Source organism: Ursus maritimus, unplaced genomic scaffold (genome assembly GCF_017311325.1).
Source record: "Ursus maritimus isolate PB19 unplaced genomic scaffold, ASM1731132v1 scaffold_5, whole genome shotgun sequence".
In the NCBI taxonomy this organism is placed as follows: Eukaryota; Metazoa; Chordata; class Mammalia; order Carnivora; family Ursidae; genus Ursus; species Ursus maritimus.
In genome coordinates, this window is record NW_024426663.1 from 541,855 (window position 1) to 566,371 (window position 24,517).

The following is a 24,517-nucleotide window of genomic DNA, read 5'->3' on the forward strand; positions in this document are numbered from 1 at the left end:
TAATTGCCAACATGGGGCTCAGCATACCATTTTCAACAAGCATCAACTGAGAATATCTGGCCTATTAGTAATGGCAGCACCCCGTGAACTTCTAAAAGTAGAATTGAAATTTGCCCCTTTCCTAATTCCGAGCTAATAGAAGAGTCTCCTATAACAACTTTTTCCTCAACAGGCAATGTAGACTGACTGGACCTTCTCACAGGAGGTGTTGCCTACAGTAATTCCTGAGTTTTCTGGCGTGTGGAAGGCACCCTTTTTTCATTTCCAGCATTGATAGTTTTTTTTTTCCCCTTCCTTGGAAAAAGGCAATTTTATTCTAATTGACTAACATCCCGTCTCTTTCCATAAAAGTACTTGGAAGTGCTCATAAAAACTGGCATGTAGTAATTCAGAAAAATAGAAAATCAGGACCAAAAGAGGAAAGAAATATGACCTACATGCACAAGTATCCCTGTTAGAGAAAGCAGCCTTTGAGAAAAAGATAAAACTGTTATTATTCACAAATGACTTCATTCAGATAAAATGACAAAAATTTAAATGTTGATATATTCCAAAGTAAACTGAGGTGTTTACAAAGTGGTACAGTGGAAAGAGTATGGGCTTTGGAGTATTTACTGGCATTGATAAACACAGGCAAGGGGTAAATAACCACATGTGATTTCAAGGGCATCAAACAGATGTGCTTACTCCTTCTCAACCCCTTTCCCAGTGCCCTGTCATACCTAAGTATCTTTTCCCTTCCCCAAATGCAGAGCGCATGAATTTTATCATTAAAAGTAAAGTTTCATTTATTCAACAAATATGTGAGCACTTGTCATTCTCACCGTCTCATCATTTAGGACAAATTCTGGGAAGATACATTAAATTACCTGTTAATACGTGTATCGGTTTATCTTCCTTCTCTCCTTCAAGGAGGATCTCCCTGCTCTGAGAGGAAGGGGGCACTGGAACATGTACCCCACAACTCTACCCACCAAAAACTAAGTTTTCCTTAACGGGCAGGGGTTTTTAAATAGTCTTTTGCATATCTTAATGGTATTAAGTCTACCTTTGAAGTTCCATGTGACTTGCATTTTCTGAGCATGGCAAAATGCTGATTACAATTGGCTGCAGGGATTTTGCCCTAACATACAGGGTGATAAAAGGTGTTCGTTCCGGGCCCAGTAGCAACAGAGGGCAGATGGAGGACAGGACAGTTACATTCCAAGACAGGGCTGGAAGAGACTACTTACACCTACGAATAATCAGTTAATTTTTCAAGTAGAGAATTCTATCAAGAAAAAGGAAATACTCTATGTGGGCCTATTATGTTCTACGTCTAGTCCTGTGCTAGGTAGTTCACACTGCTATTACATGAATTTGTTTCAAATCAACTCCAGCGGAGTAAGAAAAAATATTAAACATCAGGAGTGCTAAGCTAATCTCATTTAAGAAAAGTAAGCTTCAGGAATGGTTAAGTGCCAACAGTTAGCTTCAATTGTTTTTATTACAGTAAGAGGAATTTTACTCTTAATGCATAGAATTTGAAGAAAAAATTTATATAAGCTTTAAAAGAGGCCTTTTTGAAAATTATTAATACAAACGTGAAATAAGACCCTTCAAACAAATACCAATTTCAGTAATAGTTTACATACAGCAATAATTTATTCTGAAATGTTCATTTAGTTTCTGTTGAGACACGATTCATGTCTCATTAATAAAAGAGCAGCCATCTCACCTCAAATACCAGAATATACAACAAGTTACAGCATAGCAAAATTCTACCTACTTTCAGATAAACTCTAGATCAGGTAAAATAGCTTCATTCAATGTTTTACAGTTACACAGATTTTTTGTTGTGTTTTGTTTTGAGCACAAAATAGTGTAAATTGTTACACCATAGCTATCTATATGCACATAATGTGACCACAGAACTGTTAATCATTACTTCTGAAATTGAACCATCGGTTTCATTCATGCAGTAAAGCAAAGCAGGCTGGGTAAACTTGTTCATCGGGAACCATATTACTGTGAATTTCACAGCCACATGATTAATTATGATGTTAGATGGACTCACAAGGACTAAAACAGAATGGTTTTTTGCATAAATACCAATTTCTCCCTGATGTAAGTTTAGTCAGTTTATAATCTAGAAATGATTGAGAACAGCAATATATCATATCCTCTATCTGTAGTGTTCATTATTTTAAGACAAGCAATAATTAAAGGATGATGGGATGGGATGCTACTTAAATACATGTAAAACATATGTACAAATATACTTGGCTTTACCATTTTCCTCCTAACTATCAAGAGTGCCTCCCAAAATATGACCAGTGAAGACAAGGTATACTATCAAATATGGCTTCCAGAACAAAAACTCTCTAACAATCAAACCTATTTACACAATTTTTCAGTCTTTTAAAGTTTCATTTGAAACAAAATTTCTACATAGCAGTTGTAATTAACACATAATTTTCTGAGTTTCATCATTCCAGCTCTTTTACACAGATGTCACAAGGTAAGACCCAGAATGGCGCTTAGGACTTTGAGTTCCACTGGATTCTGTGCTGTCAGTTTTTGAATCTCGTTTCTTTGTGTTGTTGTTCACTGGTGTCGGGATCTGAGACGGCCGCGCTGAAGTGCTATCTGCACTGCTCTTCCTAGGGCTCGGGTTGTAATTGAAAGGAGTCACTCTGGCAGCAACAGTCCCACTAGGTGAACTGTGCTTGCTTGAGCTGCTAGAACTGAATGGTGTACGCTCAGCTAGAGAACTTTCACTAGTCTCTGATGCAGGGACAGGATTACTTTGTCCCGGTTTTGCCTCAGTTCCTTTTTGGTCTGGGGCATCTACCTGAATAAAGGAGTTCAGGCGGTTTTCCAAACCCACGGTGCGTACGGGAGCACTGCCATTCCCCACATTTTGTTTTCCCTTTTCTGAAACAGTGTCGATCACAGGGGGGGTATTTCCTGTTGGAGATCTTCCGGATCTAGGGTTGTTAATGGGACAGTCCTCAATTCTCACCCAAACATCCTCTGTTTTAGAAACAGCAGGTGCCATTTGATAAATTAGAGTCTTTGATTCAGCACCATTTGCAGCACCTGAGGAAGTGGTCTGAGAGGTACTATTTGTGGGAGAAATCTCACTTTCTTTTATTTTTCTCCATGTTCCTTTTGTGGATACTTGGTTTTCTTTAGTTTGTTTGGTTCCTGAAATAGAGTTCACATGTTTTTCATCCTCACTTTTCGCCTTTTCACTGGATTCTGATGAAGCAGAAAGAATTGAAGATGAACTTCCAGTTCTTCTCCAAGTGCTTACTCGAGGAAGGGATGATGAATGTTTGCTGTGCTCACGTTTCCAGGTTCCTGACCTATTAATCGGAAGTCTAGAAGGACTTTCAGAATGGGAGCGTGCTATATCATGGCGCTTTGCCGGTCTTCCATCATTATACTCTATGGTGGGACTGAGATTAGGTGGGAGTTTTCGCCATCCACCAGACTGAACAGATGAATGTGTGGACAGAGACATATCAGGAAGGGAAGGACTTAAAACTGGAGTCTGTGCCTGGGACCTAGTGGGAGAATCTGGTCTAGAAGATGGAGAAAGAGATTCAAATGAAGCAGATTCCTCCAATTTTCTCCTTAGGGTTGGGCTTGGAGCTTCTTTGATGAAAGTTGACTGGCGTACTAATATGGGTCTCTCTGACCTATCAGATTCACTTCCACTTGATTTAGTTGAAGACATTCTGGAAAGTTCCACCTTTTTATTGGATCCATTGCTATTATTCGTCTGATTTAGTCCTTTGGAGGCAGACTCACTTCTTGGGATACTACTGCCATTCTTGGATAAACCTGGTTGTTTGGTAAGGTTCTGCTGGCTCATCTGTCTGCCTGGAGATGTATATGACATCTTCCCAGAACCCGAGGACTTAGTCGAAGCGGTACTAGGGGATGAAGTCCTTGGCAACTGAGATAATTTGTTAGGAGGACTTATTCCATTTCTACCAGGAGAAATTGAGTTTCGCCCTGGAGACTGCATAGGTCTACTTAATGGTTGTTGGGCAGGTCTTGAAGGAGTGGAATCTCTAGATCCTGATCTAGAAGGCCCTTTATTTGCCCCAGCTGGTTGGGATGTCTGCCTGGTTACAGGGCTTAATTCTGACTTCACTGATGGCTTGGCTCCTCTAGGAGAAGTGGTGGCTGTCTGACCTTCACTAGGGCTTTTGGAGGCTGGAGTCTTAAGGGGTGGGCCTTTTTTAGAAACTGGACTTGTACTTGAAGAGCTATTTCGAACTCCTGGAATATGAATCATTGTCCTGCCTCGAGAGATTGAAGGCATGTTTGCTTGAAGGGGCTGTTTCATTTGGCTTGAAACCTCTGAATGAGATCGAATTTTTCCAGTAATTAAACTTCTATAAACTTTCTTCCCTCCTTTGATTCCTTTATTTTCAGATTCTATCTTTTTAGTTTCCAATGTACTCTTCTCCCCAGGTTTTAGAATTCGTGGGCCCTTATTACTGGTAAAGGGCTTTTCCTCTTGATCAGGTGTAAGATGAAATGGTGATCCCAGAGAGATTCCTGATTTCAGTGAAAGGATGGAATCTGAGTCAGATGACGCTTGTCTAGATAAACAGGCAGCAGCAGCAGCTTGATGTAAACTACTTACTATGGAATTTGCACCTTCTTGAATAGCCTTCCAATCAAAATTTTCTGAATCCGGGGATAAACCATGTTCTGAATCTGGTCTCTGTATATCTTTCAAATCGAGTGTCAAATCTTCTGCTAATATGCCACTCATATTCCTGGGACTATGCTTTTCATTATCACCCTTAAGCCTTGAAGGCTTTTTCTTTTTCGGCATTGCAGAACTTATACATTCCTGCAACAGGTCATCTTCAGAATCAATACTGAGAGAACTGAGAGAACTGTTTCTTGAGAAACAAACAGGGGTATCTTCAACGTGAAATGATTTAGGAGCGTAACCTGATGCCTGAGGTTTGCTTGGTTCTCCCTGTGAGTCAGGGGGCTCTGTCTCTTTGACAGGTTCATTTTCTTTGTTATTGTTGTTTTCTTGATCAATGTCACTAAGAGAACTTAGAGAGGAGTTTCGAGAAAAGCACACTGGAGTATTTTCAAGAGCAAAATTTTGTAATTTCTCATCAGTTGCTGCTCCTCTGTCCGGTGCACCTTTGGACGACTGTGGAAAAGTGGATTGCTTCTGCAGCGTGGGTTTAGACTGACCTCGATTTACTGGATGGTTTGTAACAGCCTGTGTTTTGTTAGCTGACTGTTGGTTAGAGGTTAGTTCTGTGTGGCTGGTAACTTTAGCTTCGGATTCCTTATTTTCTTTCCCCTTTCTTAATTCAGCCTTTTCCCTGGAAAGGTCAACATCATCATCATCAAAATCTAGAGAACTCAAAGAATCATTTCGTGAAAAACAGTATGGAGTTCCTTCAATAGGCGTGTAGTGATGAGGTGAATCAAAAGTAAAACTTCCTCTGACTCGATCTTCATTATTTGGTAGCTTATCATTGAAGTCCTTGGCATTATTTTTCAAGTTCTGTTTCTTTGAATCTTTGTTGTCTGAGAAAGTTCTTTCAGCATTTAAATTATTTTTTGAGTCTGTATTTTTTCTTACACGTGTCCTATATTCAGTATTTTGTGGCATAGGTTTTACTGGTGAAGTAGGTTTCTTTTTCTTACCATCTAACTGATTTTTGTTAGCTCCAGATGAAGACATAGATGCTTGCTGGACCTGGTCCATTATCTTTTTCACACGAAAAGGCTTGTGACTTTTCCCTTTGGGCATAGCAGAATTAATGCATTCTGCAAGAATATCACCTTCTTCTGTTTTACTGTCATCCGGCTCAGGTATAGTTACAGATGGGGTTTTTCCTCTTTGAGCCTCATCTGTACTTCTGCCTTCTGTAGGGATGGTATCTCGTTTTTCGAATTCACTTGACTGTGCCGCTGTTCTAACCCCTTCTCCAGCAGCGAACTCATTTGGGGGAGATTCTATCGTTAGATCACTTAAAGACGTAGCTGTGGAAAAGTTTATGGGTGTCCCTTCTACACAGTATACCCGCGGCATGTCATCTCCTGGTGTAAAACTAACGTGCTTTTGCGCTTGTAACCTGTTTTGTGATGGAAGAAGTTTGTACACAGGGAGCTGACTTGGTTTTCTTGCCACAGGTGGAGGTAATTTGGAAGCAGTCTGGGCTGGTTTTTTGGCTTTGCGTGAAGATTTTGTTGGCATGGCAGAAATAATACATTCTTCTAGTATTTCAATATCATCATCATCTGAGTCATCTAAGAGATCTTTTTCAGAATCAGTAGGTTTTTCTGTCTCTTTTTCCTGGTTTTCATTTGCTTCCTCAGGCTGCTTGGATTCAGTTTCATTCCCATTGTCATTTTCCTGAACTGGAGGCATTATTCTTAATTCCACATCCTTCTGTATAAATGGCTCATCGAGGCTCAGAGCACTCAGGCTAGATGAACAAGAAAATCCATCTGGGGTACTTTCTGTGGCAAAATGTAAGAGAGTGTCAGCATCTGGGAGAACCTGGACTCTCTGTACCGCAGCGTTTACAGCTGCTTGCTTAGGTCCGCTCTCTCGCTTTTCCGCAGTAGGGGCTTTGTTTTTAGGTACCTCTCGCTTAGTCTGAACTGTCTGAGGAGGAGGGGGAGGGGTCTTACTTCTGCTTGGTGGCATGGTTTGTCCAGGGCTATCTGGAAGGTCACTGGGGCTTATAATGCCACTTACCATTCCACTGCAGGGTTCACTCTGAACGGAGCTGGCAATTGAACGACTCTCAAAGCTATCGAGCGAGCTGACCGAAGTACACCGGCTAAACATGAGTGGGGTCTCCTGGACATACTGCTCCGGTGGGCTTTTAGGTGTCTGAGCACCACTTTTTGATGGAGATTTGGCCCCTGAAGAAAATTCAACAGCTTTATGCCTGGTTGATTCTGCAGATAAACCAGAAGCCTGAAGTCTGCTGGATTTGGTTCTAATGTGCTGTGATACTGTTGGGACTTCACTCACAGAATCTTCTGTCGTTCTAGTCCCGCTGTTTTCTTTGATTTCGGCTATTTGTAGAGTATTAGCAGAATCTGTTTCCTGTGTTGCCTGATCACACCCTATTTCATCTTCAGCTGAAGACAAAGATGATAATGAACTGCAACGTGAAAAACAAATCGGTGTATCCTCTACACAGTACGTCTGTATTGTTTCTTGGTTGATAGAAGGAACTTTGCAGGAGGTGGCTTTTGGGGTCTGACCAGTTCTGCTTTGTGCTGAACTTGGATGGTGCTGATTCTGCCTCTTGCCATTAGACGAAGGTGTGGATGTATTCTCACTGCTTGAAGGGAGGTGTTCGGTTTTAGTGCTCTGTCCAGATGAATTCTTTGAGAATGAAAATGGTGGTTTCTGTGAGGAAGCAATGTCTGTGGCATATTTTAAACTATAATCAATAGGCTGATCCACATGATGTTTGTCTTCATTATATTTTATGCTGTAATTTGTTGGTCTTTCTTCCTCCTCACGTTGCTCTTCCTCGGAGTAGCGTTCACTATAGTTGGTTGGCTTATCATCTTCATAGTCATCTTCCTGACACAAAGACTGGTTTACATTTTGATTAATTCCATGATTAGAACCTACTCGATTTGTTTCTGAACCATTGGCTCCTCTTGACCTATATGGGGAAACACATTCCTGCTGTCCAAAATGTGGCTGGAACTTGAGGTGTTTATCGTCAGTGCTCTCGGTGTATACGGGGTAAGTTGTGCTTTGACTTCTTGATTGTCTTTGCTCACTCTGTTTTATTTCATCTTCTATTACATGTTTGGGTCTTGCCCATCTTTCATTCTGTGAAGGGCTCTGCCTTCCGGAGTTCAACTGCTCATCTGAATACTTAAGACTGTAGTTTATTGGCGTATCTAGTTCTCCGTCATTGTCATCCATATGATTTGCACTATGTATTTTATGGGCTAGGTCAGCTGGGTATTGACCATAGCTGCAAAATTTACTTTCATCGTCCTCAGAATAGGATTCAATGGAAGGCTTCATCTGACCTCTTTTACCGTAACCATCACTACTACTGACACTATTTAAACTATCATTTGAAGATCTCTTATATTCCAATTTAGCATAAGGCATAGGACATGTCCTATTTGAATTTTCTGACTTACTGAAGTTGTAAGTGTTTGCATGTGTGTGGGCAGTAGAGCTTCTTCTTAGTGCATTCCTCTCGTCTGTCCCACAATGTAACTCGGTGGTAGACCCAGAACTTCTGTCTTCCTGGGAGGTGTGAATGGCTGATACTTCTTCCATGACTTTGGCAATCTGGGCTGCAGTGGTGGAAATCTGCAAACCTCGCTTTGAAGAAGGGCCTGGATTTTCCGTTGCTGGGTGGTAGTTGCCTAGGCTAATTCCTCGTTCTCTCTCCAAACTTCTATCTTTTTCAGAACGAGAACTATCTAAACTTCCTCTTGATGAAGAAGAGCTGGGCAACACTGTAGTATTTAAATACGGTGAAAGGACGGTCATGTTTCCAGCATTAAAATTGTCTGACCTATTATCATCATGTCGATTGGTGTCAAAAACATAGTCACTATAGAGACTTTGCTTGTGTCGTTGCTTATTACGATGAGATGCCTTGGGACTTAAATTGTCAATATTGTCAAAAGTTTCTGATAAATGCTGAGCATCCAATTCGGCTTCTAGGGCCTTTTGTTTTCTGACATGAAGCGATGGCAAGCTTGAGCCAGGAGACATAATATTGGCATCCTTATACTTTGCAGGTCTATTTGCCATGAGATTCCTTAAAGCCGCAGCGCTTCCCATAGCAATCATTTTGTGCTTTGAATGAATGAGGTTCTTGAGCATGCTGACTGCCCCCATGTCCCATAATGCTTCTTGGTCTTTAGGATTTCTTGCTGAGAGATTCCACAAAGTTCCACATGCATTACTGACTATTGTCAAACTGTGAGATTTCAAGTGTTGTAATAAGGTTTGCAGGCAGTTGTTCTCTCTTAGGATTTGCCTGAAATAAAATAAGAGATCCCAAAATTAAGGTAAAAATCTCCTTATTATAACAACAAATAAGAGGTTAGAAAACAAAGTTAAATCTAAAGATAACTACTAAAACTTATTAATAGGCATAATAAAACTGCCCCAAATAATACTACAAATTTCAAGCATTTCACATCTCCTTTTGTTCCTACTTCATTTAATGTTTATTGTTTAAAAATATTCATCTGTCAGACTAAAAGAAGTAAAAGTGTTAATTTTAATCTGTTCTGCATTTCCTATTCTGATCCAATAGCTTTTTTTTTTTTTTTTAAAGATTTTATTTATTTATTTGGCAGCGAGAATGAGCCCTAAGTAGGGGAAGCAGCAGGCAGAGGGAGAGGGAGAAGCAGGCTCCCCGCCAAGCAGAGAGCCTGATGCGGGGCTCGAACCCAGGGCTCTGAGATCATGACCTGAGCCGAAAGCAGATGCTTAACCAATTGAACAACCCAGGTGCCCCTGACCCAACAGCTTTTAACTTTTTTCCTGGGGCGCATGGGTGGCTCAGTTAGTTGAGCATCCAACTCTTTTTTTTTTTTTTTTTAAAGATTTTATTTATTTATTCAACATAGATGGAGACAACCAGCGAGAGAGGGAACACAAGCAGGGGGAGTGGGAGAGAGGAAGAAGCAGGCTCATAGCGGAGGAGCCCGATGTGGGACTCGATCCCAGAACGCCGGGATCATGCCCTGAGCCGAAGGCAGACGCTTAACTGCTGTGCCACCCAGGCGCCCCGAGCATCCAACTCTTGATTTCAGCTCAGGTCATGATCTCAGGGTCTTGGGATAAAGCCCTGTGTTAGGCTAGCCACTCAGCAGGGAGTCTGCTCGAGGATTCTCTTGCTCTCTCCCTCTGGCCCTCCCCCCACTCACACTCTCTTTAAAATAATTCCTGAGCAAGCAGATATATTTGATTTACATGGTGAGAGAGTTCCCCCAATGAATGTATCATAAAATCTTATGCTGAACAGGGACTTTGTGGTAACTTAATCTGTGGATGGGTTCCACAATGTTGACTACTAAGACATCTTGGAAGAGGCAGAAAAATCGATCGATTGATCTTTATGTAGTCAGGGAGCACACTGTAAGCTCCTAGTCTGGCAAACTGCCTTTTTAGAGTAACCTCTATGCTCCTGGATTGATTTTGTGATAATGCCATCCCCCTTAGAATTGTGCTCTGTCAAGCTGTGTGTGTAGTTGTTACTTCTAATGAAAGGTCTTGAAATTTAAAGGTAACTATAAAAACAAGGGTTGAGAGTTAGCATAATGACCTTTGGGACTTGAAAGAGCTACAGCTTGTTTAATGCACGGTAAACTTAAGTTTAATGATGGCATATTCAACTTTAGAGGGCTTTAAAACTGATTGGCAAGGGTGTACAATGAGCTCTAACATGACAATCTTCTCTCAGAAGTCTAGCAGACACCTGAGTGTTTACTGAGTTTAAGAGGTCTTCTTTGCATAGCAGAGAGGGCTATAAGGCTTGTCTGTGCATCAAAGACCTAAAGAGAAGATGTTCACATTCTTTACAAGTTCTGTTATTAAAAGTACCTCATAGTCTTTCTGAAAATGAGAAGCAATACTGGATAAAAAATAAATAAATATGCTGTGAAAAAACCCATATGTACATATTTTTTGAGAGTGGGGGGGCGGGGAGAAAGAGAATCTCAAGGAGGCTCCACACCCATCATGGAGCCCAACTTGGGGCTTGACCTCATGACCCTGAGATGATGAACTGAGTCGAAATCAAGTCAGACGCTTAACCGAATGAGCCACCCAGGCGCCCCAAGATACCCATATGTTTGTTGACAAAACAGAGAGCCCAAGTACTAAAAATGTGTGCCTTGTATCTGAGATACTTTCTTAGGTTTCATACCCCTAGATGAATGGCTGTTGGCTAAATAATATTAAGATTATTGATATTAAGACACCATTAAAAAAATGTGAACCACTGGGGGTGTCGGGTGGCTCAGTTGCTTCGGTTAAATGCTGACTCTTAATTTTGACTTAGGTCATGATCTCAGGGTCCTGGGATCAAGCCCCCTGCAGGGCTCCGCACTTAGCAGGAAGTCTGCTTGTGATTCCCTCCCTCTCCGCTTGCCCTTCCCCCGGCTCTCTCTCTCTCTCTCTCTCTCTCTCAAATAAATAAATAAATAAATCTTAAAAAAAGAAAAAAAAAAGAACTACTGGATTCTCTGGATCATACCTATAGCTTTTGTTTTTTATAAACCTATATTCCCTTATGCCATACTAACATACAATGGGATTTTGTTCTCTGTAGTATTCGTGACTTTAATTTTTTTCCCTTCATATGGGTTATACCTCTCAATTGTCATCTGTTTATTTCTACCCATCTTTATACTATAAACTTTTATTAGAATAAATATACTAACAAGGTAGGAATTAATAGTTATCTTTTCACTGTATTATAATCTGGCTTAGCACTTGTACAATTACACAAAACACTGCTTACAACTGGGTCTTTTTGAGGGTATGAATTCTACACTAACTCATTTAAAAGTAATATAAAATGCTGTATTTACCTGTGGTCCTCATTTGTAGCTATCAAGCTGGACACGTTCCGTAATATCCCCCCTCCACTTTCAATAATGGCTAAAGTATTTGTCTGGCTTCGGTAGGTGAGAGTGCCGACCAGAAACGCAAGCGCACCGTCCACAGCACATATATCAGCTTTATTCTCAGTGCAATGTGCTGACAAGTTCCATAAGGCACTCAATACGCTTTTCAGGGTTGATTCCTATTGAGAAACAGAACATGTGTCATCTAATTAGAGCTGGAATATGCCTCTTACAATTTCTATGTTTACTTCTATTGAATAAATTGTTATTGTTATTATTTATCTCCCCTGCTGCTCACCCCTCATGGGCAAAGTATAGGCCCTCTCCATTTAGAAAAACTGATAAAATACCAAATGGAACTTAAGTAAGCGATAGCCCCATAGAACAAACAGAACAAGAATACTAAACTAATGACCTTTCTGAACTTTATTCTAAGTGTTTAGATGTACACACATATCTTACAAGAGCTCATATTAGAATATGAAACATGGTGTGCATTGTGAAGAGAACATCTGCATGATAATAGAAACCAGAAAAAAAATCCTCTACGTGCTGATATGGAAAGATGTCTAAGACATATTATTAAATAAAAGAGCAAGTTGCAAAGCAGTATGTATAATATTGTTTGTATAAAAAGCACACATATATACTTATATGTGGTTGATTCAAAAGTAACACTATGACTTATTAAAAAAATAAGCATACTGCAAAAACTCCAATTTCTTAAAATTCCCAAAGAAACAAAGTAATTAAAAAAATTAGAACTTCCTTGGTATATAACATCATAGCAAACTGTCAAATTGTAATTGCTACAAAACCAAAACACTGAGTATATAATTAAGGGTATTTGGTTAAAACTTGACATGGTCCTGATGTCAGTTTTTCTTCTTACTATAAATTAACCAAGGAACAAACATTCATTAAAAATCTACTCTGTGCCTATCACAATTAGTCACTCCAAAGGATACCAATGTGGCAAGCTGATACCTGCTAACAGGTGACTCGGGAAAAAAAATGCAAAACCATACATGAACAAAGGAAAGATTACTGGTACCTGAATTTAATCAAATAAATAAAATATTACACGGAGGAGAGCAGATCTGTAGAAGATAAGACCTGTACATTCAGAGAGAAGACAGTTGCTCCTGGCATGGACGTGGGAATCAGCAAGGGAGGACTGAAGAATAGAAAGAAGACACATAGGAGATTCAAGTCCATGCTGGGGAGCAGTGTTAGGTCAGGTGAGATGGTAAAAGAAGGCCCTGAATGTCAGGTCAAACACTCTGGGCCTGACCCAATAAATAGCTAGCCACTGTGTTCTCTTCATCAGGAAATTAAGAGAATCTAGGAGCAAATACAATTTACTGGGAGGCAGGGAAGAAGTGCTTTCACCAATCGAGATGTGAGAAGGTTAAGAGCTCACTTTTAATTACACTGTGATTGAGGTAAAGATGGGACAGTCAATTATCCCGAGAACAGAGAAAACAGCAACAGTTCAGAGGTGTTAAGTGAGCTCAGCTACAAATGGCCCAAAGGTCAGAGGTGAGAGGTAAAGGTAGGAAAACAGAAGTTGCTCTCTACGAGACTATGTGTAGAGGAAAGGGTTTTGTTTCAAAGAAGCTTTATAGTTAGAAGTAGAGGAGAAATGATTAGACGTTTAAGTATAGGTGGTAAAAACGAAGGAGTTTCAATAAGGTATGTGATCCAAAAGTATCAAATACAGGTGTAGGGAGAAAAGAAACCCCAGTTAAACTATAAACCTAGATTTTATTAGAAGCAAAATTAGAAGGAACTGAAGTAGGTATGGCCAGTGAAGGAATGGAGCCAGTGACTTGTTCAGTGTTGTGGTTGCTACAGAAAAAAGAGAAACACTGCAGGAGTTACAAGAAGAACCAGAAAGCGTTTTTTGTTTGCTTTCTTAATTTTCAAAACATTAAGCCTCTTATAAAGATAGCTGAAACAAAAAAGCCATCTCTATACTCAGGAGATAGAAGATAGGAGTAAAAGACTAACAGCTATTTTTTTTTTTAAAGATTTTATTTGAGAGCGAGAGAATGAAAGAGAGATCATGAGCAGGGGGGAGAGGTGGAGGGAGAAGCAGACTCCCTGATGAGCAGGGGGCCTGATGCAAGACTCCATCCCAGGACTCCGGGATCATGTCCTGAGCCAAAGGCAGATGCTTAACCAACTGAGCCACCCAGGCGCCCAGGGACTAATAGCTTTGAGTAAACAGCAATGCTTGGGGCACAGAATGCAGAGAAGAAAAGGTTCTGTATAGAAGAGTATGAGCCAGCTCAATGGAGTTAAAATGATGCAATGCATGGGGATATGGAAGGTAGTTCGGACTCTCCTGGTCATTAGCAGTAAAGCTGAAACGGAAGAGGCGATGAATTAAAAAGAGAATGTTCAGAATGACTATTGCATTGAATGTAGAAAAAGAGGAAAAAAGTAAATTCTAACATTGTTAACCAGAAGCAGGCCCAAACCAAAATTGGACATTATAAATTTCTGCTGAGCCAGTTTTTTCAAGATGGGGCTTACATTAAAAATTTATAGATGAAAAAAGTATTTATAGATGAATTTATGGATGATAATCTTTGAAATACTACTCTTCCTTTATAAGAACTAGGTATGTATTTTCATTTATTATGGTCTTCTTTTGCATTTCTCAGGAGGAGGAATCTTTTATTATAGGTTTCACAGTTTGTAGCAACTATCTGTATAAAGATCTTTGAGGTCCTTGAAAGACAAAGTCATGAACTCTTAGCAACAGTATGAGTTCCCATAATACATGCAAACACATTAAATCTTTCTGAAAATATACACATTTGATTAGGAGTCAAAGTGTAGATGCTAATTTTTTGGTATAATTTTATCAAGGTATAATTGGAGAACAATAAACTGCACATATTTCCAATGTGCAATATGATCACTTTTGATGTATGAGCATACCCATGAAGCCATCACTACAATCAGGATAACAGACATTTATATCATCCCCCCAAATTTCCTAGTACCCTCTTGCAATCCACTCCCAGCCCCAGGCAGCTACTGATCTGTTTTCGGTCATTACAGATTGTTGCATGTATCAATAGCTCATTTTTTAAATAGCCAAATACTATTCCATTGTGGACATCCCATAATTTATTTAACCATTCACCTGTTGATGGACATTAGAATTACTTCTAGTAATTTGGCTATCAAACAGTATTGCTGCGAACACCTGTGTTTAAGACTTTGTGCAAACAGAAGTTTTTGTTTCTCATAGGTAAATACTTAGGACCGGAATGGCTGGGTGGTGTGGTTGGTATATGTGTAACTTTAAAACACTGCCAAGTGTTCTCCAAAGTGGTATACCGTCTTACATTCCCACCAGCAGTGCACGAGCGTTCCAGCTGCTTAACATCCTTGACAACACTTGGTTAATCTTTTACATTTTAACCAATATAATATGTGTAATGGCATCTCACTGTAGTTTTAATTTGTATTTCCCTGATGACTAATGATGCTGAGTATTTTTTCAAGGGCTTATAGGCCATTCATATATCTTCTTTCCTGCAAGAAATACAAGTGTTCTGCTGATTCAAGAGTTTTTTAAAGGTATTTTTGTGCAGATCCTAAGTATATCTGAATATTATCGTTATAACCACTTTTTTAATTGAATACTTTTCTTATTTCTAATGATTTTTCAGTTGATTTTCTTGGGGTTTCCAGGTATAAAATAATTTCACAAAAACACATAGACAAATAAATAAACAAAAACCTAAAACTCTTTGCCTTCTCTAAAAAGGAAATTTTGAAGGAAAAAAATGTAGGCTGTGGGTCTAGTGGGACTGGCTGGGTCAAAGGAAGCTCAGATTAGCTAAGAAGACCTGCTTAGTCCCTCCCAAATTTCAAGTTTAATTTTTTTCTTTTTAAGTTAGCTTAGTCTCTGAAGTAGATATGCCACCTGGTGATATTTCCTTTTGTAAACAAATTATTATTTGAGGAATTCCTTATTCTTGGGTCTGATCACCTCTTGATAAGGTGACTATCAAAACTGAGGACTCCGGAGAGCACAGAGGTAACAATGACACCATGTACACAGTGACTCTCCCCTGGGGGTGATTTTCTCCCTTCGCCTTTCTGGGGCACCTGTGGTACTACTACTGGAGCCGTTTCTGACTGTCATGACTGAGGGGAAGTGCACTGGTATCTAGTGGCCAAAGGCCGAAGATGCTGCTAAACGCCCTACAAAGCACAGGGCAGTCCCTCAGGACAATTATCTGGTCCAAGATGCTGATAGTGTCAATCTGAAACCCTGACTTATCCTAGCCTGCTTCGCGCAGTCTTTTCCTTCTTAATACTTCACAAGTTTCGAGTAGTCTAAGACTAAGAACTGGTGAGATAAGCAGGTCAGAAATTAGGGAATCTCAAGGGTGGGAAAGGGTAGCAAAAAAGTAACCAAAAATGAAATCCAAATTAGAATGTTAAATGTTTTCAAAGGTACCTTTTTAACTTCCAGAGCACATTCCATCAATGCTTTCACACTTCCAACTTCACGCAATGTCTTTTTACTATTTACATCTGCCCGCCAAGACAAATTCCTCAAAACGCTTGCAATAACCTGCAAATGAAATTAATTTTAGAATAATTTGAATATAAAATAATTTATAGTTGTTTTGTTTTGAATGCTAGTGGTAAGAGCAGAGATGTACTAATAAAGAAATTCCTCCTAAATGCTAATACAGTGCCAAAAAGAATTCCTACAGTATTAATTATTTTCCTTTATTCTGGTGTTAATGTAACCATAATTGAAACATGAGACACTAAATACTGAGCCACAGTTTAAATTAATCTAAATCAGGATATTAACCCACTAATATCCAAGACAAACATCTGAAATTCTAACTGGTACCTGCTGTAAGTCCTCACTTTCAGATTTTAGTTGGGCCACAAGAGCTCTCATGCAGCCTTTCATAGAGCAGAGTGTAGCCTGTAAAATTAGAAATGGAACAGAGGGTCACTAACAAGGCAACCGGATGCTGTGCTTTATTTTTTACTAACAACCTTCAAATCCAGTTTTAATGGTCTCATTTTAATCATCCGAATATTTCACCCCTAAAGCCCCAGAACCAGATTACAGAAAGGAAGTCTTCTGCAATCTGTTCTCTCCTAGTAAACTGGAAAAATAAAATGAGTAAGTGATAAGAAATGATAAGCAAAGGGTTTTAACACTCACATCTGTCATCAGAATTTTTAGACTATTGCTCTCATTCCTGGGAAGAGTATTTTAAACGCAATTAAATAAACCCACTACTGTGTTCCATCTTTTGCCTTTGTTTAGGCATAAGACAACCTAATGAGTAAACTATGCAGTGGTGTGTGAAGTTCAGGTTTTTTTTAAATCAGTGTTTAAAGTGAAAGTGGAGGAGAGTGAAAAAAGAAAATCAGCGAAAAGGCATTTGTATGAAACTAACTCACACCAGAGATATCTTAAGAAACAGATCTTATAAAACATACCTTGTTGGCTACATCTCCAAAAGTCAAGTTTGTCAAAGCCATTCCAGCATATCGTCTTAATGTAATACTGTAGTGGTCATTAGTTAGCCCATACATTTCACAGTCCACTTGCAATAATTCTGCAATGGCCTGTAGTCCCCCTAATTTAAAAAGGGCAAGAGGAAAAAGACAATAATCTAAAATAAAACAAGTGGTACCAAGTTTAAAAATTAATTATTAGGAAGACATTTCAAAGGAGAATATATGATTTAAATACGTCTTTAGAATTACAAGCTACAAAAATTGTTACAAAGAACTTCTGTGTGATACTCAAAGTACAACTGATAATGACTCCATTTTCCGCCAGTCTTCTCCACCCTCCAGACCCTTGCCTTACTGAGTGAAGTGAGACTATACTCTGTTTACTGCACATGTGCTCGATCTTGTCATTGATGAAGAAGGCTATGTTCTAACACAAGGTCTTCCTCCATGAAGGCAGAAAAAGGTAACTTATTTTTATTATTACAACTTTACAAACATTCTTCAGTGTTATACACTGTGGCCTAATTAATGTTTTTTTATCTGCCAAATAATTATCATTAGGAATCCTGGGACTTTTAAATGAAACTGTGCAGGAAGCAAAGCTAATTTTTTTATGAAAAAGAATTATCTGTTCAACTTATTACTAAGTTCTATAAAACCACTTGTTATTTATATATTTTTAAGAATTTCTTACTTTTCTTTGATACTCACAAGTGTCAAATACCAACTACGCTAGGATGTAGTATTTTCTTTCCCCTTGATTCCCACCACCGGGTATGCCTGGTAATGCCCACAGTGGTCAACACTAGGAAGGCAAGGAGAGAAACGAAGGAAAAGGAAAGGGAAAGACAGAAAGGAAAAGGCAGGAACAAAACAGAACAAAAAAACCAAAGGTAAAGCAAAATGGTGAGCGAGTGAATAAAAATAAAAATGCATATGGAAGCTATTCAAAATATTATTCATCATCAATATTAGTCATCATGGGACTGGAGATATTGTTTTGTCACAGAGAAGTGGCTTAGACAGAAAAAAGGAGGATGAACAAAAACAGGTGATTCTTGGAAATTCTAAGTCTAAACAGTCAGGTTATTAATCTGGAAGAGGATCTCTAGGTTTAGTATTTTTGTAAATGATCTATAAGGGTCAGTATGTAGAGGAATCTGCAAGTTCGTAATACAAAGTTCTAACTTGGGTCAAGAATTCCAGGCCAGGAAAATTAACTGTAGGAAGACTGGTGCAAATCTTTATGACGAGCAGCAGGGACAGATGAGTCTGAATATAGATAAGTGAAAATTAATTTGGTTAAGGAAAACCCAAACCATATTTAGGAAGATTTTCTTCCATCCACCCATGATGATGGACAAATACATAGCCGGTGAACACAATACAGTGACTGTCTTTATGGAGCTTACACATGAGAGCAAAGGCAGACTCTGAACAACTCACTTAGGCATAAGGGCTGTGCAGAAGCACAGGGAAAGGTAAACAGGTGGACTTCACCTAGACTGGGAGTTATCAAGAAAAAGGCTGAGGAAATAATGTTTAGGTTAAGAAAGACGTACAGGATGAATGAGTATCTAAAGACGGGTGGGGCAGGAAAAACAGAAAAGCACTTTAGACAGATGAAACAGTGTGTGCAGGAGCCCCCGAGCCTGAAATACACAGCAGTAAGGAGAAAGTCTCAAGATGAGGCTACAAAATGGGTAGAGGCCGTATCATGCAAGACTTTATATGTCACACCAAGGATTTCCGACAGGGGAAGGAATAATTAAACGTACATTCTAAACAGATTCCTGCAGTTGCAGGACGCAGAATGGATAACTGGAAGTGGGGAGCCAAAAAAGACAAAGATCTGCAGAGTAGGAGAGGTGAGAGTGACCCGAACTGGGGATGGAAAGGAGAGCAGCGATTTGAGATAAATTTAAGAAGCAGAGTTAAAGTACTCAGTTACTAAATGCAGGGGATGAGGAGGATAGAATTATGGTATGTCTTCCGAGACTCTGGCCTGAGGAACTGGGTTGACTGCCATGCCATTTTCTGAGAAAAAGAACCCTGGAAGAGACAGAGGTTTGGGGCTGAAGGAGATAACAAATTCAGTTGGGGAAGTTGAGTTAAAAATGTCTGAAAAACCATGTAAGTGAAGATGTCAGATGAAGAGTTTGATAATTATCTAAAACTCAGGAGAGAGGACGTGGAAAACACTGTAACTGAAGCCATGGATTGGAGGATATTGTTTAGAGACGAAGAAAACCTAGGACAGAGCTTTGAGGAATTCCCACCATGTAATACTTGAGTAAACGAGAAGGAGCCAGTAAAAGAACGGAGGGTTTTGACTCAGGAAACTCCATGGGAGTCACTGATGATCTGAAGACCGCGGCCCTGCATACTGATAAGACCACCAAGATGCTGAGCACTACAAACCAGGCTACTGATACCAAAACAGAACATACTACGCCTCGTGCCTGTATGAGATCCTGCTCGGTGTGGCAGTATCCGTGATACTTTCTCAAGAAAGGAGAAATGATCTACTAAAGAAGGTCTCAAGAAGGCACTAAATGAAGAAAGAATTTTTTTTTAATAGAAAAACTAAAACACATGGGACTTGATTCTGAAAACAAAGATTAAAGAAGGACAGGGTCAATATCAATAAAACCATGAAGAAAAAAGAACATTTGATAAAATTTAGGATATCAGATAAAAGAGAGAGCCTTTTATGAGTTCAGGCAAGTGAAAAAACTTTAAATTTTAAGGCAATGAATACAATCCATATGTCAAAACTATAAATGGATTCACAGAAATATGATGTGAATTCACGGCTGACAGAATAAAAAATAGGTTTTGCCCTTAGAAAAGTTAGGCTGTTTCAAGGTAATGCAAAGATGATAAGCATATCCTTTCACATTTTGCTCAGTGTCTGTGTTTTAAAAAAGTGGTCCAGATGGACCAGATATTATCCAATGTGCAATCTCATAACCTTAAAGCTAGTAGAGGACCAGTGGCTTCAACAGAAACCAAGAGAACCCTTCATTTAGACTTATGTATATATAAAAGATAGAGAAAGAGGACACTTAGTTTTAAAAAGTGTATTATTTTCCTTTTACTTGGGTTAGATAGTCACCATTAGCATGAAATGCCTCATTCTAAAATAAACATTAGGGGCTCAACATAAATATTCTATATATTGATGTTTCACAAAATTTCCTGATCATAAGAATCACCTGGGCTGCTAATTAAATGATTCCTAGGTTCCCCTCTGGAGATTCTGCTCTACTAAGCCTGCTTGCTATAGGGCCAGAGAATCTATATGGTTTGATAAGTACCTCTGTGATTATTACGATCTAGTTTTGGAAATACTAATACAAAGAAATCGTGAGTTCCTTGAAAGTCAGAACCGTATCTTTACCATTTTTACTAGCACAGTTTCTGGGACAGAGCTGGGACTTAATCAATGTATACATCACTGATAGCATAGTCTAAAACCTGCAATACTAACAGGTGCAAACCTAAATGACCTTGGTAAGTTGTAGAATCTTCTTGTATGTACAAATGATAGTCCCAGGTGACTGGGCTTGGGAATTTCCCTTCATCTGTTTGGGACTTCATTCCTCCTTATCCCTCACTGTCAGATACCTTATACTTCCTTACTCCATCTCCCCACAATCCACAAACCTTGATTTTTCTTTTGCTTTGTGCAAATTTAGCGTCTAGGAATGAGAAGAAAGTAATCCCCTGTGGCTCTGTCCCCAGCAGTCACACCCCCAGAGGCCCCATCCTGCTCCTCACCTGAAAGCCCCTGCCCTAGCTCCTGTGATGAAATGCCCCGGGTAGCCTTCCTACCTGAAGAAGGAAGAGGAACAAATACTGAGTCTAGGTTTTACTTTGAAATTCAGATGATTAATGTGTCAGTCCTAGTCTACAGTTCATTGGAACACAGGGACATTTACAGAAAAATCTTTGCAGTAGTTTAAAACTGGATTAGTTTTCTTGTTTATTCAAGATTTTTATCCCCTTCCCATTATTACTAGCATTAAAAAAATACCCAGACATAGAATTTTCACAAATGCTGAGACTACTGAGGAGGTGAGAACCCATAAGACCACACTCAGTTCCACAGGAGGCTGCGGGGTGGGGGAAGGAAAGAGAATCAGATGGGCCAACTGCGAGGGTCTGTGCGAAGAAAAGCATGGCTGGAGGGCAGGCCTGAGATTCCAAAGTACACAGCCCCCCAAGTGATGACTCTGAAGGAGACAACACTCATTTTTGGCCATGCAGATTCTCTGTGTTTAAGAGTCTCATGATTTTGTGACTTTAAGATAAATGATGAATGACAATGATGAGGGTGGCAGGAATACAAAGGGGGGGTTGGGATGTAATGTAAAACAAACAGCACAAAAAGCAAGGGCACAGCTACACTAAGATGGGAACTCAGTGTATGGTTCTTGCTTGTGGCACAACTACAGAGATCCAGTTCACATGAGATGGCTCAGCATGATGCAATTACAAATACCACATGTGCAAAATGAACCTAGAAATCAAAGAAAAACCGTTACATGACAAGTGGGGTGCACAAGAATGCAGGTTATAAAAGGTTTAGAGCGTGTGATAACACATACATACAAGAGTAACCCTTCCAAAATTAGTGGCATATTTCTAACTTAAATTAGAGCATAATGCTTTTCTTCATTAACCAGTTTCAAAGATACCGTGCCGCTTATCATCAAAATCTGGTAAAGTACTGGTAACCACGAAGAGAAATGAGAAGCTTAATAATAACTTCTTCCGGTGTCCATCAGAAGTGACTGAGTTCAAGAACAATCACGTAGCTCCGCACTTCAAAATAATTTAAATTACCCTCCCCGTCAACTATCACATAAGGTCTACTGTGGCAACAGGGGCAAGTAGTGGCCCACTTAGTAATTTTTCTAATTGTTGGCTAAGATTTTGAAAAGCCAAATTAGTTTATACAGGGTAGCAGTTTCTATCATCGAGAACGTTTTCTCCTCTGGAAACCCGAGTATAATCATTTGCTACAAGGAGGAAGCAGGTGGTAACAGAAATCAGTGGCCTTATAGCCAATTCAACGATGATGAAAAATCTTCAGTACTCTTCTATGGCATTAAGAAACATTTTTGTCTTACCAAGTTCATTCATTGCATGTCTATGCTCTTCATCAAATGAAAGTTTCATTAGAACACACACAGCAGGACAGATCTGATGTTCAACAGGAGCTGGCACTGAAAAATAAAATTGACATAAGCCATAATGCTTTGTTTTTTCAAAAGCAACAATGTTTATTATACTTAAAAAAAAAAAAGCAGGGCTCACTAATATATCCCTAATGTGTAGCAGTTCAGTAGATCAACAAATATTTGCTGAATAAATAAATACTACCAACATGGAAAAGAAGTACGAGTAAAGGGCTTTTCTTGGTTCCAGAAAAATGTTTACTACTTATCTGCCTTTAACTAACTCTGTTAGAATAAATCCCTTGCAGGTTTATACTATAACTCAAATAATAACTTAAAATTATGTTGAATATGTAAAAGAATAAAAACACCTTGGCATAAAGCTGTTTTTGTTATAATTTCTATTTAAACTCTTGTCACGAGTGTGGGTTAAAAGCACTTATTTGTGTACAAATGTAGTAAAGAAATCTAGCACAAACCTGTGGAGAAAGCTTACCATATAGACAGTAAACAAGAATCTACAGAAGGGGTGTCCAAGAAAATGTGCCTCCACATTTAATACCATGCACACAGTTTCAAAGCTCATTATTGGAAATAAAAATTTAAAAAGTCTATTTTTTCAGAAGTAATATTAATTTACTTTATTTAAGCATTTTGAGAATAGTCATTAAGATCACAAAATACAAGTTATTACATAATGGTGGATACCCACAGAAAAAATCCAGAAAGACAATGTTCTCTCAGTAAAGTATCTTTTTAGTTTTCTTCATCCCTAGGACAAAAAGATATAAAGGACTATTTCTGCTATTTTCTTATTCTTGCAAATCTGTACATTTTAAATAAATTAACCTTTATACCTAAGCTAAAAAAATCTGCTAAAGCTTCATGGAAGGTGTTCTCACCATCACCCCTTCTACTCCTCCCTGAATCAACAGGTTGATACAATTGTCCCCTGTCCTGTGTGTGCGTGCGTGTGTGTATGTTCAGGTAAAAGGAAGGTCTTACCTTATATACTTACTGCTTTTGGTTCTTGCTACAGGAATGAAGTAAGTTATCTCCCCAAGGGTCCCAATTCCTAACTCCCCTGCTCCTGATGGAGAGGGGCTGGTAGCCCAGGGTTTCTCCCCCAGCACAGAGCTGCGTGGCCGATCACCCCCAGCAACTGGGACCCATCGCCTGAAGCAGGAGGGTGCAGTGGGAAGAGCACTGGGCTGGCAGAAGATCTGGCCTCTGTTCCTGGCTCTACCACTTACTAGCTATGAGGCTATAGGCAAGTCTTTTACTGTCTCTGAGCCTCAGTTTCTTCATCTGTAAAATGGAGATGATAATACCTTCCCTTCCTACTTCAGGAGGCTGTTGTGAGGCTCAAATAACACAACAGATATAACACAGTTCTGTATCCACTGAGTAGAGTGTTGTGCAAATGTACAGATGATGGGTTGGTCACTAACAGCTGAAGGAACTAAAAGTCACTTTCTTGAGCTTAATCTATAAAATGGAAGGGATGGAAACATAATTGCTCAAGTTCTTTCTAGAACTACTACGCTATGACTGTAAATCTCTCTGGATCTCCTGTTCTTTTTTGGTTGCATAGTACTGCATGTTAACATTTTCCTTTACTAATTTTCTCTAGAAAAATACAGACTTAAGTTTTAAACTATGTTAGCATTGTAGATGGCTACTATAAATTTCCCATTCCCGCTCATAAAGACAACGTACTAAAAAAGTTTTCATTTAAAAAACTTTTACTTTGCTTTGTAACATGCACTGCAGGGAACATACTTGGATTTTTGTCCTGGTCCATGCCTTGTTCATGGGCTTCCTGCCACTCCCAACAGGTTTCACAGTAAGCTCGTATCTGTTCCAAAAGATGAAGGACTCGGATTTCACGCCTGCCTCTCTTGTCATCAGGCTGTGAGTGAATGATGTTGTGAAGTGCTGCACTGGCCCTGGCCCGAGCCTCTTTACTGCCCCGGGAATTTCCCAACAACACAGAGTCTTTGTCATTGCCATGTAAGAGCTGGATGAGGAGAGGAAGACATCCAGACTGCCGCATGGATATACAGCTGTCTTGGGAGCTAGACATAGCCAGCAAAGTTCGCGACATATCATCCTTATCATGAGTACCAAGCATTGACAACAATGAATACACCATTTCCACCTGTGGGCCAAATGAGTTTAGA

General features: G+C 39.4%; 1 protein-coding gene across 2 annotated transcripts in view; it reads right to left on the reverse strand.

The window, feature by feature from the left end:
• Positions 1-1,467: 1,467 nt before the first annotated feature.
• The window catches only part of APC (APC regulator of WNT signaling pathway), a 125,115-nt gene continuing 102,065 nt past the window's right edge, over positions 1,468-24,517 (reverse strand). The window contains exons 9-15 of one of the 2 annotated variants that reach the window (XM_040621974.1): positions 24,117-24,495; positions 22,287-22,382; positions 17,128-17,267; positions 16,523-16,600; positions 16,115-16,231; positions 11,590-11,804; positions 1,468-9,023 (exon numbers count right to left, since the gene is read on the reverse strand). In XM_040621974.1, coding sequence (XP_040477908.1) covers positions 2,483-9,023; positions 11,590-11,804; positions 16,115-16,231; positions 16,523-16,600; positions 17,128-17,267; positions 22,287-22,382; positions 24,117-24,495 — 7,566 coding nt within the window. In that variant the 3' untranslated portion in view covers positions 1,468-2,482. The remainder of the gene's footprint in view (positions 9,024-11,589; positions 11,805-16,114; positions 16,232-16,522; positions 16,601-17,127; positions 17,268-22,286; positions 22,383-24,116; positions 24,496-24,517) is intronic. The other variant, XM_040621975.1, reaches the window with a different exon arrangement.